We start from the raw sequence: 17,778 nt of genomic DNA, 5'->3' as shown, positions 1-17,778 counted from the left end.
GCATGGAGGGGTTGTTGCCCCCACCCCCACTGCGGCAGCTGGCAAAGCCGGGGCTGTCCCTTCAGCCAGTGCCTCTTTCCAGCCACCTCTGGGGCTTCCCTGGGCCGGCCCCGCCCCTGGGCTGCGCTGGAGGCAGAGGCGGGGCCAGGCGCTCCAGAGCCCGCCTTGGCGGTGGTGGCGGGAGGGCTGCGGAGCAGGTGGAGGGCTGGTGGCGGTGGGGCTGCCATGGCTGAGCCTCCGGGGCCAGAGCACCAGCTCCCACTTCTCCCCTCCTGGCCCGCCCCTGATGCCTGGCAGACTTTTGCCTTTGCTGGGGCTCCGGCCTGAGCAGCCTCACCTTCCCGTCTAGTTGGGATTTGGGGGCTGAGCTGTCTGAGGTCCCCGAGCCAATGCAGTGCCGGCTCCGGGGCCTGGCCGGAGCCCTCCTCACCCTTCTGTGCATGGGGCTCCTCTCCCTCCGGTACCACTCCAGCCTGTCCCCGCAGGGCGGGCTGGAGACCCCTGGGCTGAGCCCGCCAAGCCGTCTGTTCCCTGAGCTGCAGCTGCACGACGTCTTCATCGCAGTCAAGACGACCCGGGTCTTCCACCGCTCCCGCCTGGAGCTGCTGCTGGACACATGGGTCTCCAGGACCAGGGAACAGGTGACAAGTGGGCGGCTGCGGGCCCAGGAGGGACTCCCAGAGGCCTTTCTACTGAGTTGAGTTGAGGTCCTTGGCGGCCTCGAGGGAGAAACTGCTCACCCACCTGCTTCACCTGGGCTGCCTTGCCCTCCTTGCTCCCAGCATCAGGGGCTCCTGTGGCCCTGACTGTGCCCCTCGCTGGCCCCAGAGCCAGGTGTCCTCTGCTTCGTTTCTTTTTGGGGCCAGGCTGGGCCCCTACCCCAGGCTCCTGGGTCCCTCCTGGGGGTCCCTCTATTCCCTAGTTGTTGCAGTGCCCGTTTCCTTCCTGCCCGTCCTGGCCCAGCCTGGCATCGGGGGCAGTGGTGGGTGTTGGGCAGCTGGGGCAAGGCCCTGACTCTGACATGCGTCCAGGCCAGGCTGCCCCCGTCCAGGCCCTGGGTGTTGTCCTCCTGCCTTGGCTGTGAGGGTGGAGCACAGGGGCTGAGCCGATGAGGAGGGGAACATCCTGCTGGGACCTGTCTGGGGAGAGGGGCAGGGGGGCATCCTTTCAGAATTCCCGACAGCCCCTGCCCCCATGCCTCTGCTGCCCAGGGTGTGCCCAGGGGACTGGCACCTCACCTCCAGTGCTCCATTTCCTGTGGGGCGGTTTCCGAGGGAGGGAGGGAGTGAGGGTGTGTGCTGGGATGGTGGTGGCTGAGGCAGTGGTGGGCAAGAGGTGGGGGTAGAGGCCTGCCTGGCCTGCAGGATTTCATGCGTGTGTGTGTGTGTGTGTTGTATACACATGTGTGTATGCTCACATGCATGAAGCCAAAGTGTCAGTGTTAGATGTGCAATGATGAGGTGTGTGTGTGACCGGGGTGCACGGCTTGTGTCTTTCTGGGAAGGCGGCGCTGACAAGCAGAGTCCCTTCTGGGTCTTCCCCTCCCCACACCCAGTGCCCTTCTCAAGCAAAGTCAGTGATTTGGGGGTGTTGGGAGCAGCCTCTGGGGGAGGTGGTGGGGCAGATTTGTATACGTACCTGCGCACGTGCGTGGCACACACACGTGCTGCCCCACTTTGGTGGCTGGTACAGTGGGAGGAAGCGACTGACTGAGACTTTGGAGGGGGTTGGGGCTCCTGGAGACCAAGGAGAGGGGAGGTGGTACCTGGAATAGGCCAGGGCCCCCTAGGGAGGAGACACCCCCACCCTGATTTCTTGGCCCTGATGTCTTGGCACCCTGGATGAACACTTCCCTTGCTGGACCACCCACACCTCGGGCTTTTCCCTGGGGCTCTGCGCGGCTTCTCATCTTGGGGAGGTTCTGGTTCCGCTTGCGGAAGCCGCTGAGCCTGGCCCTCCCCACAGACCTTCCTGTTTATGGTGCTATGTCTGTGTGTACCCGGGAACATGGCCTCACGTGGTCTGAGGCCCTTTCCTGTCTTGTCTTGATCACTATGGTGGTGCCCCTGCTCCAGATGAAGGAACTGAGGCCAGAGAGGAGGAAGTGCTTGCCAGCATCACCCAGGAGGCCTGGGGGGGCGGAGCCCAGTGGGACCCAGCCCCTACCTCCCGGCAGGGGCCCCTCCTTCCCTGCGGAGACTCAGGATCCCACAGCTACCTGGTCACTTGCGCCTCCAGCCTGAGGATCTAGGTCTGGGAGGACCAGGCTGCTAGAGGAGAGGCAAGCAGCCACCTGGTCTGTGCCCTGAGGTCAATCCCAGATGCTAACCAGGCAGCCAGAGGGAGTACCTGCCAGCTGTCAGCTTCTAAGGGACATACATCAGGTGTATCCATCTATTTAAGCCTCACAACAACCCAAGTGGGAAGTACTGATAGTCCCATTTTACAGGTGAGGAAACTGAGCCAAGTTAAGCAGATGTAGGAGATGAATTCACATAGTTTTACACTCCCATCCCCCACATCCTTGCCCCTAGCACAAGGAGCAGAGTCTAGAATCTTGTCCTTTCAGGCAGAGTCGAAAAGAGGAAGGATGCTCAAACAGAGAAAGAGGAGAGGAGACAGGGAGACCCACTCTGGTCACTGCCTCTGGGCCCCCTTTATCTCCACCCTTTGGCTCATTTCTACCGGTGACCTTGTCCAAAGGGCTCCCCTTTCAGCTCTCAGTTTCCCAGCTGCACAGGGCAGGAGGATCTCGGCGCCTCTCTCAGCTCTGCCATCAGGAGCAGGCCTGAGCTAGTTAACTACAGGGCTGGGCACCCGCCCCAGATGGTTAAAGGCGGCCGGGTGGCAGGTGGGCCTTTGTGGCAGCGGGCCAGGGCTCGTGTGCAGCCTTTGTCCCAGGCAGAGGGGGTGGGCTTGGGGGAGGCACGTTTTTTGATCCAGAGGGAGACTTTCTCTTCCCCACTGTCCTCGAGGGCAGGGGTGGGTGGTGGGGGGAGAAACGACAGCCCCACATCTCCCCTCCTCTGTAGCAGATGGTCCCCAGACACCCCCTCCCCTGACCCCAGCAGGCTGTCTGTCCCTTTGTTTTCCTGCGAGGTTTTAACCATTGTCAGGGTCCCTCCTTGAAACAAATCAAATGCAAGCCCTCAGCTTAGAAGAAATTCTGCCTACCGCCCTGTGCCAGCCTCAGGATTCCCGGGGACCAAAAACAGCAGCCTTATGTGCCCTGCCGGGCTCTGCTGTGGGACCCGTCTTCCCCTCTCCCCACCATGGATTCATTCACAAGCATTCCCTGGCCCATTTGGCCCATGCTCCAGACTTCAGAGAGTTCCACTATCTGGTGCCTGTTTGGTGGCAAAAGTTTGCCAGGGAGCAGGGAGAGAAAGATCTGACTTACTTCACAGGCTCCCCTGGGGCTGTGTTGAAAACAGACTTAGGGTGGGCAGGACAGAGCAGGCAGAGCGGGGAAAAGGTGATGGCAGCAAAGTGGGCAGGAGGTGACGAGGGGGGCTGGACCGCGGCTGGCCGTGGAGGCTGCGGGGAGAGGTCGCACGCTGGTAGTTTGAGAATTGGGTGGACAGAATTTGCTGACAGATTGGATGTGGGTGTGAGAGAAAGAGAGGAGGCATGGTGACCCCAAGGTGTTGGGTCCCAGGGAAAAAGGGAAGAGTGAGAGGAGCCCAGGTCTGGGGGCACACGAGTGCTCACGCACTGATCTGAGGCCCCTGCTAGGTCCCTGGGGAGATGTCTGGTCGCGGTGGGAGGTGACAGCTAGGGAGAGGTCCAGGCCTGTGGGTTCGAATCTTAGCTCAGCTCTGGCCAGCTGCACAGCCATGATCCATCACTTAGCCTCCATCTGCCATCTGCAAAGGGGACAGATCACAACACCTGTCTGGAGGTTTAGTGAGGTTACGGGGGACCAGGTGTGTGAATGCTGTTGGTTGGCACCTGTCCTATTAGGGAGATGTGTAAGGGCCCTGATGCTTACACAGGGAGTTTGTGTGGCTGTCAAAATCCTGCCTATCTCCTTAAGGAGTACAGTGTCCCAGTGTTGTGTATATGTGTTTGTGGGACTGTGATGTGTGTGTGTGTGTGTGTGGTTGAAGAAAGTGTGATTCTGCCAAGGGTGTGTGATTCTGGCAGGGTCCCAGTGGGTGCTGGTCTGTAAGGGGGCTGAGTGTGAGACTGACGGGCTGGTGTACACTGTAAAGTTGTGTATCTACAAAAGCTGGCTTATGTGTGTTGTATGGGGGAGGGGGGCTGGGTAGCTGAGAAAGTCATTTTGTCCTAAAGGAGTGTGTGACTGTGAGAGGGGCATGTGCCCCTCACTGAAGGAGGACAGAGGTCTGCTGTGTGCATCCACCTGGACTTGGCGGTGGTAGGCTGTGGGCTGGCACTGGACTCCCCTTGGCTGACCCTAGTTTTGACTCGATTTCTCTTTCCTAGACATTCATCTTCACTGACAGCCCGGATGAAGGTCTCCAGGAGAGACTGGGTAACTCTGGGTTGGGTAGAGGCGCCTTGGCTGTTACCAAGGAAAGCTGGGGTGGCTGCTCCCTGGCCTGGGGGGTCTCCGGAAGACAAGGCTGCCCACCTTGGCACATGGGGATTCCCCCTGTGCCCAGGAAGGGAGCAGGCTTCTTGCCTGGCAATAAGGATGGGTGTGGGGAGGGGCTGTGCTGGACAAGGCCCTGGACACCTGGGTCCCAGCCCTGCCTACTGTTCATTAGCTCTGGGGTCCTGAGCAGGTCAGCCCTCCCTGGCTTCAGTTTCCTTATATGTAAAATGGGAGTGGGTGGACTGCTCCAGGCTCTCTGAGGCCTCTCCTTAATCTGCATGCTCACACTGTGCAGGGCTCTGGGGAGGAGCTGGGCAGGGGCCCCTGACTTGTCCTCACTTCTCCAGGGTCCCACCTCGTGATCACCAACTGCTCTGCAGAGCACAGCCATCCTGCCTTGTCCTGCAAGATGGCTGCTGAGTTCGATGCCTTCCTGGCCAGCGGGCTGAGGTGAGTTCACCTTGGACTTTGGGGGCACGTGTGACCTTTGCTTCAGGCCAATTCCTTATTGAAATGGTTGTGTCAAAAAAGTAAAGTTGTTTAGGTCTTGTGAATTTAATCATGTAGGGCTTACCTGGGGTCTGTCTCTGGGCAGACTGTCTGGGTTAGAATCCTGCCATTCACTGGCTGTGTGACTTTGAGCAAGTGTTTTAACCTTTCTGAGTCTAGGTCCGGACCTGTGAAGTGTGCATAGCTTCCTCATGAACTTACACAAGATGCTGCTTGGCACAGAACAGGTGCCTTAAATGTTAGCCACCCCCGCCCCATAGCTGTTTGTTGACTCCTTATCGGGGCGCAGGGGGAGTCTGGCTGGCTGGCTGGCTGGCAGCCTTTGGGACCCCCTGCAAGCTCACTTCCCCCTCCCATCCCCACAGGTGGTTCTGCCATGTGGACGACGACAACTATCTGAACCCTAGGGCGCTGCTGAAGCTGCTGAAAGCCTTCCCGCAGACCCTCGACGTCTACGTAGGCCGGCCCAGCCTGAACCGGCCCATCCACGCTTCTGAGCCACAGCCCCACAACCGCACGGTGGGTAACTCCCTGCTGGCTTTGCGCATTGGCCGCTGGTCCCGGGGGCGGGGCCTCGAGGGGGCGGGGCCACGCGGGGGCGGGGCTGTAGAGGGGCCTGATGGGTTTTCTGGGTTTCTGATTTGGCTGCATCCCTGCCTGTCTAGGCTGATGGCTTGGCCTCTGATCCTGTCTCCTCCTTTATGAAATGGGGAGACTGAGATAACGCAGAGGAGGCATCGAGATGGCACTTAGTAGGGCCTGGGCCACTGAGGAGCAGCAGCTCGTCCTGGGCTCACAGTGAGATGGGGGTGGGCTGAGGCTTCCTGACTCCATGGCAGGGCTCCTAATAACCACCTGGTATCACCATGCAGTTGTACAGGTTGTTAAAATGCTAAGTACTACTGGGCCAGGTGGGAAATTGCTGCTGCCGGGAGCCCCTGAACCCTCCCCTCCCCTAGGCACCCCTCCTCTCTAACCAGCAACTGAGGAGTTGACACTTGGCACAACAGGGTCCCCAGCGCCAGCTTCAGCTCCAGACCTGAATGGACAGATTAAGGTCACTAGATTTAGAAGACAAACGAAAAGCCAGGATACCTGTTAAATTTGACTTTCAGAGAAACAGTGTAGAATTTTTTTTAGTATAGGTATGTTGCATGGTTTTCCCCCTTCCCCAGCACCCACCAGGCTCCCAGTGTTGGGATGGCACAGGCCCCTAGGGCTCCCTTGGCCCCAGTGAAAGGGCAAGTCAGGGGTCCAGGCTCCCTAGAGGCAGCGCCTGGAGCGGAACTGGACCTGCTGTGGGGCTTTCTCCCTCCCGGGGTCACCATCTGCTTCACTAGGGAAACCAAAGCAGGAAACACAAAACCTTAATTATCTGCAGCTAATCAGCCTCTGAGCCCTAATTAATCCTCCTGGGCCCTGGAGGTGTGTGTGTGAACGAGCTGATTCCAGGTGAGCTGACGGGTCCCCGAGGCTCCCACGCACCTGACCCTTGGCCTGAGGAGTTGGGAGCTCTGCTCCGGGACCTGACTCCCAGAGTTCACACACCTTGCTACCTTTTGGCTTTGTGACCTTGATTGAAGTCATCTCACCTCTCTGTGCCTCAGTTTCCTCATCTGTAAAATCAATAATAGTCACTACCTCATAGGGTTGTTGTGGGCAAAGAAAGAATTAAATGAGGTCATCTGTCCAAGTGCTTGGGAAGGGGCCTGGCATGTGGCAGGCACTACTGAGTCTTACAGATCAGCACCCGGCTCAGCTCAGCCTCGTGGCTCCAAGCCGCGTTCTTCCTGTGCAGATTCGGAGCCCTGCTGGGCACACCCAGGCCCCGACCCCACAACGTGCATGAATGCCCTCCTTGTCACAGACTCCACAGGTGGGATCCCAGGACTCTGACCCAAAGGTCCTGGCCTGTTCAGACCCTGGCATCCCCTGGGGTGGGACAGCAAAGGGGGCAAGAGCTCTGGCTCAGGGTCAGTCCCAGCTCTGGGACCTCAGGCAAGTGACCTCAGTTCTGTGCACCTTGGTCACCTCACCTGCATTACAGCTCTTAGCACAGGGCTCGGCACAGTCAGTGCTCGGGGTTAGGTGCCTACACGGTCACCGCTGGTGTTACTATAATTCCTTGGGAGTGGGAGCCCTGCCCTCATCAATTCATTAAACTAGCATTTATTGGGCGCCTCCTGTGTGTCAGGGCCTCAAGAAACCATTCATTCTGCCTGGTTGAGGCCCGACCTCTCTCTAAGAGTTCAGCATCTCAGAAGTAAGCTCACAGAGGTCTTCAGGAGGAGGGCACCTCTGGGCCAGGAGAGCCACTGGATTTCAGAACTGGAGCCAGTGTTGTACTCACAGGTGACAAATCTGAGGTCCGGGGAGGGGCTTTCTCAAGGTCATACAGCTGTGCAGTGGAGGAGGCGGGGGGCCCACTGCCAGACTTTCCAACTCCCTGCCCAGGGCTCTTCTCACTGCTGCATCGCGGGAGATATCTCAACCCAATGCAACACGCATCAGTGAAGCACCAACTGTGTACTTGGGAGAAGGTAACCTTAGGGCACTTGTTTGACCAAGAGGTGGTACAGCTGAAAAGGTAGTGTTTCTCAAAAGCCTTAAAGAAATTCATGGGTGAATTTCCAGGTCCCCATAGAAGAGGTAGAAGAGACTTTGGGCAGTGGTGATGTTGGGTGAGGGCAGAAAGTGGTTGAAACCCCAAAGGAATGGTATTGGTTCCTGAGATTGAGATGTCAAGGGGTTTTCTGGCCTCAGGGGCTCACAGGCCTGTCTGCTCTTCTCTCTACTCCATGAGAGGCCTCATTCTCTCCTTTTGTGGAAAAGCATTCTTGATCCCAGGAGTTGGGAGTGGTAAGGTCAGTGTAAGTAGCCTGGTGGAAATGGCATCAGCATTATATTTACTGGTGACCCTGTAAACGCATCTCTCTCTCATAGCATATGGAGCTCAGGAAAGGACTCTGATTGGCTGGCCTAAGTCATGTGCCTGCTGCTGAGCCAGTCACGGGGTCAAGGGCTGTGGTCTTGTGATCCGTCATTCCTGGGGCACTTTCCCGCCTCTGTGGCCTATGGGAGCAGGTGCTGTGTTTAGCAGCCCCTCTTGAACCACATGGGGTGAGGCAGAGACATTTCTCTGGGGACAGGAGTAAGGTGCAGCGGTTGGACAAATATGGTATGTGGTCTCTTTAACTGAAATCCAGCCAGACTGAGGTCTAATTGGTGTCCCATCATCCTTTTTTTTTTTAATTTTATTTTTTATTGAAGTGTAGTTGATTTACAATGTTAGTTTCAGGTGCCATCACTCTTAATTAGCTATGTTACTTTGGGCCTCAGTTTCCTTATCTACAAAATGGGCGTAATAATGTCAGGCTGTAGCAAGACTCTAGACAGATGTGAAATAAAAAGCTTTTGAGTCATGCTGGATGGAGGCAAGGGGTTGTTGGCTGTTGCCCCCACCCCCCAGGCTCACCCTGCAATTTGGCCCTCCCCATCTCTCTCCCCAGAGGCTGGTACAGTTCTGGTTTGCCACTGGAGGTGCCGGCTTCTGCATCAACCGCAAATTGGCTTTGAAGATGGCCCCGTGGGCCAGGTAAGCGGAGACCACCAGGCAGGTGGGGGAGGGTGGTGGGTGGTGTCTGGTGTGTGTGTGTGGGGACTTTGCAGCAGGAAGGATTTGAGAACAAGCTCAAGAGGAACTCCCTCTCATTCCCACTGAGTCACAGATTTACACAGTTAGTGGTGGGTAAGCTGCCTGCCACCTTGCCTTTGGGGGTACACAGCCTAGTGCACTCTGCCACACACAGGCAAGTCGTGTAATCTCCTGGAGCCTCAGTACCCCCATCTGTAAAATGGATCTGGTGGTCGTCCGTTGTGAGTAGGGTTAAATGAGAAAGTGTCTGGGCTGGCACCTGGTCCAAGCCAGGCAAATATTAGGTTCTATTTTAGCCCTCTTCTGACTGGTCACTTTTGCAGGGGAGGTGAAGGCCAAGTGCAGGGACACTCAGAGGAAGGAGTAGGGCCTTCTGCTTGGGGACGGGAGGGCAGGCTTCCTGGCAGAGGTAGCATTTGAGCTAAGGTGGTCCGAGAGAGGCCCAGGGTGAGGGGGATTGTGGGTGCAGTGGGAGCTCTCAGTACGGGGCAGGGGTACTGGCGTTCCAGAGAGGACATGGCAAAGGTCTAGCCTCTTGAGGTCAGCTGGGCAGGCCACTATTGTCATTAACAGCCACATCGCTGTCACTACCTCATATTAAGGGTTGACTCTGAGCCGGGCCTATGCTTTGCTAACAGTATCACAGCCCCCAGGGCGGAAGGGAGGAAGGGATATTGGCCTTATTTTTTTAAGTCTTTTTTTTGGAGGGGGAGGTAATTTGGTTTATTTTATTTTATTTTATTTTATTATATTTTATTTTATTTTATTTTTAAATGGAAGTACTGGGGATTGAACTCAGGACCTCGTGCATGCTAAACACCTACGTTCCTACCCACCACCCTGGGCCTTATTTCTACTTGACTGAGGAAACTGAGGCACTGAGAGGTTAAGCAAGTGATTGGTTCAAGGTCACTCAGCTGCTGGGTTTGGTTCCAAGATCTGAGTGCTTTACCTCTGCACCAGCCTGCCCTGGATGGAAGGGGTCCTGCAGGGGCAGTTTGTGCCCTGACTGGGAGCGGGAATGCTGTCCTAGGTCCTGTTGACAGCAGGCGTTTACACATGGTCCAGGGGCATCCCTGTGCCTGGCATGCCCCCATCTGGGCTTCAGCCCACCTCTATGGTACATTTGTGTGAATTAGAAAAAGGCGCCCGCTCTCTGTGCGTCAGCCCTTGGCACGTTCCCTTGGGGAGGGGAGTGAAGGCTGGGCTTCTGCATGCACTTGATCCCTTAGTCAGGCATTCTGAGCAGGGCGTTCACGGGATAGGCAGTCAGGTGATGCCTTTGCCTGGGACACTGCTTCTCTCCCTCGTGGCACTTGGCTGACTCCAGCTCATCCTGTAAGACTCCTTTTAACAACTGCCGCTGCCACGATTAAATGAAAAGCAAAACAGAAGACTGCCACCTCCTCTGGGAATCCACCTTCCCTCTCTGTGTCCCCAGCCCTTGTGCTTCCCTTTGACTTAGCACCAGTCCTTCTCTGAAATGGCCTGCTCATCTGTCTGTCTCCCTCCAGAAGCGGGGCTGCTGGTGAGGGCAGGAAGCATTTCTTTCTCATCTCTGTGTCCTCAGCCCTAGCATGGTGGCACCAGGCAGATGCTCAAACTCAAGAACAAACAAATGAGTGAATGAATGAACGAAAAGAAAGAGAGAGAAGGAAAGCATGCATTTATAAAAGTTTCATCTTATCACTCCGCTTAATCCTCACAACAGCCCTGGGAGGGCAGTGCCGTTATCATGTCCATTTTACAGAAGAGGAAACTGAGGCTCCCAGAGGTTTGTGACTTGCTGGAGGTCACACAGTATGCAGGAGGCAGATGCTAGAGCTGAGCTCTGCTCTCCCAGCTGGCCGTGGTGGAGGGATGGTCTTCTGAGAGGCAGGGGGAGCTAAAGGTGTCAAAGGCCTAGGCCAGTGGCCACAGCATGGCTTTGTCCCTCAGTGGCCCCAGCTTCGTGGACACATCTGCCCTCATTCGGCTGCCGGACGACTGCACTGTGGGCTACATTGTTGAGTGCAAGCTGGGCGGCCACCTGCAGCCCAGCCCCCTCTTCCACTCCCACCTGGAGACCCTGCAGCTGCTGGGGGCCGCCCAGCTCCCGGAGCAGGTGAGTCAGCCTCGGGGCTAAGGTGGCAATGGGGGAGGTGTGCATGTGGGGCAGATTTGGGGCAACCAAAACCAAAGCACCCTAATGGTTGGGGTTTTCAGAGCCCTTGCTGTGCCAGGCACCATACTGGGGGCCTTATCTTCTTTATCTCTCTGGTTCCTTACAACATTCACATGGGTGGATTCTAATATTATTCCCATACTACAGATGGAGAAACTGAGATCCAGAGAGCAAAATTAACTGGCACACAGCTAGAAAAGGACAGAGAAGGATCTGAACTCTGGTTGGATGACCCCCTAAGCCCACAGTCTTTAACCTCTGTGCCTGACTGCCTCTTGTGTGGGGTCAGCATCCCACATCTTCACTGCACGTGAAGTAACCTGAGGCTGTGGGTGGAGAAGGATTGCCAAGGCCCTAGAGTGGGTCTCAGGAAACCTCCGTCCAGGCACACAACTTACTGGAAATGTGCCTTCCCCTCTTGAGCCTCAGTTTCCCAATCTGTAAATGAGGGAATTGGTCCAGCCTCCCAGATAAACTAGACTCTTAGGGGCACAGATAGGTTTATGGGCAAATGGGAGTGGGGTGGGCTCCTCATTGCTAATGGTGGAATTTCAGGCGCAGAGGCGGGCTTTCTGTGCCCCTGAAAAGCCTTATGTGCCTTCTCTGTTTCTGCCCAAATGATGCCCCCTGGTGGTGTCCCCAGTGGGCTACCCCTCAGCCCTTCACTCTTCTCTGCTTCTCTCTGCACAGGTGACGCTCAGCTATGGTGTCTTTGAAGGGAAACTCAATGTCATTAAGCTCCATGGCCCCTTCTCCCCTGAGGAGGACCCCTCCAGGTGGGTCTGGGGGCTGAAACTGTAGAATGGAAGAGTGGGGCCTGAGTCCAGGCATCCAAAGATGGGGGAGCTGGGAAGGAGGGGAGTGAGAGAGGTCAGTGGCTGACAGCACAAAGCTGGGAGTGGAGGGAGTGGATTTCAGTCTCCGCTCTGTCACTGGATTGCTGTGTGACCATGAGCAAGTGTCTTGCCCTCTCTGGACCTCAGTCACCCTATTTGTAATACAAGGAGGCTGGGCGTCATGGATCTGAAGGGCTCTCCCGGGCCTAAGCCTCTGGGGTTCTTTAGGAGCCCCTGGAAGACAGAAATGTCCTCACTGAACAAAGGAGATGCTCTAATGGAGGAAACCTCAGGCACTCGTGGGGAATTTAAAAAAGAATATTTCTTAGGCTCTTTGTCTCTTTGGTGATACTTTTCGATGGATAGAAGGTTGCAGTGGGGGCTAAAATATCAGCTAGGCACCTTCCAGTTCTGTCCCCAAACAGGCCCCAGGGGGATTAGGACTGTTCAGCTCAGCCCTCTTCATCCTGCCCTGGTTGCTGTAAAGCAGCTTTGCACACAGCCTCTGACACCCTGGGGCAGGGGAACAAGACCTACTCAAGGAAGTAAAAGAAGCCAGTGTGACCAGAACGTGGGAGAAGAGAGGAAAGTGGCATTAGATTCAGTGGGGGAGGTGGCAGGGAACCCCCTGCCCCACCCCATGCCCCAAAGGCCTTCTGGACTCTGTCTGGCTTTGGATTTATCTGAGGTGTGTAATCCTTAGAGGAGCCAGCACTTCTGCCCTTGAAGTCCTACAGAGCTGTCTGTCTGTCTGTCCCAAGGCTGCTGGGCCCAGGGCTGTTGTGAACCAGTTGGACATTACAAGGGGACAGAGTTTGGCTCTATACGGGGAAAAGACATTCAAATTCCAAGATGAAAGGTGTTGCCTTCTAATGGAGTGAGCTCCCCATCAGTGGAGGTATGCAAGCTATGGCTATACTGCCAGGAGGTTTAAGACTTGGTATTGAATTCTCTCAAAGCCAGAAGATTCTAGATTCTCTAAGTTCCTGCCTAATGGGGATGGAACCAACATGTGTGGTCAGATGGTACGGCCTCAGCTGAGATCTCTTCATGGTTTCCCTGGCTTTTGAAGTCTTTATAAGCCAGTGGTTCTCAACCAGGGGCCATTTTGCACCACTCCCTGCCCCAGCCAAGGGACAATCGGCAATGTGTGGAGACATTTTTAATTGTTAAGACTCGCAGGGATGCTACTGGCATCTTGTAGGCAGAGACAAGGGATGCTGCTAAAATCCTACAATGCAAAGGACAGCCGCCCACAACAAAGAATTACCTGGCCCCAAATGTTAATCATGCTGAGGTGCAAAACCCTGCTCCAAACCATCTCTAGGACACGTGTTCCCCTAGGAGCCTGTGGGGGTGACTGTCTTGTCCATTTCTGGTCTCTCCACAGGTTTCGTTCCCTCCATTGTCTCCTCTACCCGGATACTCCCTGGTGCCCACAGCTGCTGGCCCGGTGAACCCTGAGCTGCGGGGCAAAGTTTGGGCTGAGGCCTCTGATTGTCCTTCACCTTCCGGGCAGCCTTGGGGGCTTGTGGCAGGTCCTGTGTGGTTGGCAGTTCCTGGCAGGGTCTCTGAGTGGTGGGAAAGCCCAGGATTGGATGGTGGCTGGTGCTGCCACCCCCTGGGAGGTGGGTTGGACAGCTCAGGACCAGGTGCACCAAGTGAGGGCCAGAAAGGCCTCAGGGGCTGGGCTTCCATAGGCCTTCGGTGGCTGAACTGGAACAAAGGTGGGAGTCCTTGAGCTGCTTAGGCTCGGGGAGTCCTAACCCTCCAGAGAATTCATGGGCCTCTGGGTGCATTCTGGCTCCTGCCCGCTCTGGTCTCTCAGTCTCTCCCCTATGGCCAAACACTGAGCCACCCATTCTTGGCTTGATTGGCTGGATCCCCAGCCACTGGCAGGACCCAGGTGGCAGAATGGCAGGCTCTGTGGCAGATACTGTTGCTGGTGACCAGTCTCCAGCCCCTGCTCCCCATCTGATTTTGTTCAGAGCATCAGCATGCTCAGATCCAGATGGTGGGTCAGAATGGGTTCCAGCCAATCATGATGATCCTTTTGCTCACTTTCCTGGCTTCCCTTGCTGTTAGGGACTGCCATGTGACCCAGATCTGGCCAGAGCCAGAGCTCTATCTGTTAGTGTGAACTAAGCAAGGACAGCAGAGATGTTTCTGGGGAAGGTTTTGCAGCCCTATAACTCATCTTCCTGCTGTGAATGTGGGTGTGATGTCTGGATCTCGGGCAGCCACCTTGCTGCCGTGAAGGAAAGGCCAAGACAATCATCCACAGCTATCCCTTCCAAAATCTGGTTCTGTGAGAAAATTAAACCCTTGTTTGTTTAAGCCTCTCTTGATTCAGTTTTCTGTTAAATGCAACCAAAGTCATTTCTGACTGGGGCAGGGTCTTTGATCCGTTCTCTCAGTGGTGTCCGTCTGGGTCCTCGAGCTAGACAGCCCTGCTCTGCCTTTGCTGGTTGTGTGACTTTGGGGAAACTGTTTGGTCTCTTTGGCCTGTTCACTCATTTTATAGATGAGAAAAGGAGTTGATATGTGGGTGAAATGATGCAGGGTTTGTAAAGGGCACAGCACAGAGCCTGGCATGGGGAAAGGAATGGCTCAGTGAACAGTAACTGTTAGGAGCGAGTACTGTGTTCTGGTGTGTTGGCGTGTGAGCATGTGCATAGGTGTGTGTGTGTGTGTGCCGTGTACCCTTCTACCCTTGTCTGTGCATAAGGACAGATGTGTGATGGTGTGTGGATGTGTTTGTGCCTATGTCACACTTCTGTGTGACACGCACACATGTGAATATATGTGTGCCACGAGGTGCTGGTTTGCCGGGAGTGATTCCTCCTTTTATCTTCCCTCATGGCCTGGGTTGGCGGTGGCCAGAGAATTAGGGAAGGCAGAATGGAGCTGAGAAATTCAGGCTCTGGTATTAGATAAAGGGACACTTTGACAGCCAGGGTAGGAGCTGAGTATGTAAGTGCCTGTAGAATTTCAGGTCCCAAAGAGACTGCATGACTGAATGAAAGTAAGCATGGTGAAATTTCAGGCCTGGTGGTGCCTGGCGGGAGGGGAGGGAGGGAAGAAGAGGAGATGTCAGCTCTCAGTCCGCATCATGCCCCGTGATGCTGGGGAGTCAGGGTCACAGTGGGCTCGAGGCTGGGTGGGAGGAGGGAGAAGAGGGCCCAAGAGATGGAGGAGCTCTGACCCAGGCAGCTGAGCCTGGGGGCTCCTCTGGAGCACGTCCTCTGGCCCTTGGAGGACCTTGTCCCTGCTGCAACGCTGTCTGGGCTGATGGGAATCTCTGAGCACTGGAGCCTTAGCACCTTGTTTTCCGAGGAGGAGCCTGACCCAGAGAGGGACCACCGTGTACTTGTTGGTGCAGAGCCAGGCTGCTTGGACTCTTCCAAAACCCCCTTTCTTTCTGGGTTGACCTAAGACTGGGTTTGTGGGATGTGGGCCAAGTTGGGGCGGACCCTGGGCCCACAGCCTGGTAGGGACGGACTGGTGTGCTCCACAGCCGTTGTCCCCTCCACCCTGTATGCAGAAGGCGGCCGGCCAGCCCACTTTTAGAAGCAGCAGCAGATTTGCGGGTTGTTCCCAGATCCTGAGGGTCGGGTGGAGGGAACAGGACTCGGGCCATCTGCTGCCTCCATTGTCCCAGAATAGCTATGGTCGGGAGGGGGAGCAGAGTCAGCAAGGATCAGAATTGGGATGGAGGAAGGAGGGAGTCTGGGTTTAACCCTTTGTGACTCTGTGTGGCAGGGTGTGTAGCTGCCCATAGGCTGTCCTCAGGTGACCCTTGTGGGCCCCACAGGCAGGGATTGTGGGGAGGTGAGTTTGGACCACCCTGTCTTAGCCTTGCTGGGCCCCTTGGGCAAGTGTTATTCCCATTTTACAGGTTACGAGACTGAAGCACAGAGAAGGAGGAGGCCTTTGGTCCAGGACAGAGGGCTTTTAGGGGCCAGAGCCAAGGTTTGAGGCTCCACAGTGGTCATCTCAGTGTGGGACAACTCTGGAGGATCGGAGGGCCTCATCAGGCCTGGGCGGTACCCTGCTTTGCACCTCTGCCTCTTTGCCCTTGGGCAGGTGACTTCATTGTTCACTGGCCTCACCTGTAAAATACACAATGACTTCTCCATAGCGTGCTGTGTGGTTTTGAGATGCTGCACTGAAAGCTCCTGGTGCAGATATTTGCTCAATAATCAGTATCTCCCTGCCCTCCCTGAGCTCAGTGTTCTTGGCTATAAAAGGGGGCAGAAGGTGTGCTGGACTGGCCATCACCTACCCTCCGCCATCACGCCTTGGCCATGGTCAGTCTCTCCTGTGTTGCCACTGCTGGCATCCCCTCAGGCCCCTCACCTATGTCCACAGGTGCTGGGCACACTTGCCTCCTCGTTACTCCTGGTGGATGCGCACCCCTCTGCCTGCACCAGCTTGTCCCTCTCCCTGCACCCCAATCCCTGGATTGCTCTTATTAAGTGTCAGTGTCCTCTCCTAGGGAGGCCCTCCCTGATCACCCACCACAGTGCGGCTGCCTGACCGCCATCACTTCACTCTGGGGTAGCTCTCTATGTAGCTGTAAACTTCGCAGACGCGTCTCTTGTCGGGGCACCTGCTCGTGCATGTGTTTGTTGTTTGCCCCCATCTGACTGTTGGCTCAGTGATCCCAGTGCTGGTTTTGCTCACTGCTGCTCACCTCCTGGCACAGATATTTGTGGGATGAGTAGGAAAATGAGTGAAATGGTTTTCTCAGAGCTCTGTCAGTTTTAAGATTCTTTGAAAGGTGCTAAAACCCCTTGGGGGCAAGGTGGCGGAGAAGCTTTATAATGGAGGGGTCCAGCTGGAGACATTGAGCGTTTTTAAATCTCACACAGAAAGGGATAATCTGACCATAAGTGCTCCTAATAACATGCAATTGGAAGGACACAGCTCTACCTGGGAGTCTGCTCACCAAAATAGGACCAATGTCCTACACATATCAGCCCTCTGGATCTAAATATCAGGTTTCAGGAAATGGGGTGGGGTACAGTAGGAACGTGTTAAAGGGCTCAACCCACCAAATCAACAATCAGGATAATTCTGCAGGACAAAAGAACCTGATATCTCCAACAAGTAAAACGGTATTAAAAAGAGAGGGAGGAAGGAATGTTAGAGATGAAAAGAGATTTAAGAGTCATAACAATAAAATGCAATGCCTGGACCTTGTTTAGATCCTAGTTCAAATGAATGGACCCTAAAAAGACATTGTGGAGAAAAATGAGGAAATTTGAACACAGACTTTATATTAAATGGTGTTAAGAAATTGCTAATTTTATTAGGTGTGATGAGGTTACTTTTTTCAGAAATGTTCTAATGTGGGAGAGATACATCTGCAATATATATGGGTGAAATGATATACTGTCCAGAATTTTCTTTAAAGAGATGCTTGGGAGGAAGGAATGAAATAAGGATGTTAAAATGGGGATGGCTGTTGAAGTGGGGTGATGGGCACATGGGGATTCATTATGCTATTCCCTTTACTTTGGTGTGTGTTTGAAATTTTCCATAGTAAAAAGTAAAATTAAATAAATGAGAGGGCCTGTGGATATTCCATTTTGCTGGCTCTGTCCCTCCCCCTTCCCTTTTTCAGTTTCTCCCTCCTGTCCCCTGCTCCACGCCCCACATTCAGGCCCGGAGAACATCAGTTCTCATCAGACACTTCGGTCCTGACTCTACTTCCTGTTTCCCCCAAACACCCAGAGAAAGGAGAGGCAGACCTTGACCAGAAGCTGGCCCCTGCCTGATTTGCATTTTGCCTGTTTCCTGGTTTCCCTGAGGCCCATCCTGGTTTCTTTTCGTTCTAAGCAATTGTCCCAGTGGCTTTGTAACCCACCAGGACTTTCCTTGGGCACAGTCACTGGGCAGATTCCTCTGCCCACTTACCACTCCTCCTAGTTATCCATCCAATAAAAATGTACTGCTCACCTCTTCTTGTGTGTGTGTGTGTGTGTGGGTCCCTGTGTTACAGACTACGCAGGGGAGTCAGACACAAGCCCTATCCTCGTGAGGGAGC

At 55.0% G+C, this 17,778-nt stretch overlaps 1 protein-coding gene across 1 annotated transcript; it reads left to right on the top strand.

Annotated features, from left to right (window-relative positions):
• The first annotated feature begins 144 nt into the window (after window positions 1–144).
• Window positions 145–14,723, top strand: MFNG (MFNG O-fucosylpeptide 3-beta-N-acetylglucosaminyltransferase). The gene is made up of 8 exons (XM_006207053.4): window positions 145–641; window positions 4,450–4,498; window positions 4,909–5,011; window positions 5,437–5,590; window positions 8,581–8,666; window positions 10,665–10,830; window positions 11,581–11,666; window positions 13,117–14,723. The coding sequence occupies exons 1-8, from the start codon at window positions 390–392 to the stop codon at window positions 13,181–13,183; spliced, it is 963 nt and encodes a 320-aa protein (XP_006207115.1). The 5' UTR covers window positions 145–389; the 3' UTR covers window positions 13,184–14,723.
• The last annotated feature ends 3,055 nt before the right edge of the window (window positions 14,724–17,778 follow it).

Source organism: Vicugna pacos, chromosome 12, assembly GCF_048564905.1.
Source record: "Vicugna pacos chromosome 12, VicPac4, whole genome shotgun sequence".
NCBI lineage: Eukaryota > Metazoa > Chordata > Mammalia > Artiodactyla > Camelidae > Vicugna > Vicugna pacos.
The sequence above is the reverse complement of the archived record's forward strand: the minus strand, read 5'-3'. Positions and strand labels throughout refer to the sequence as shown.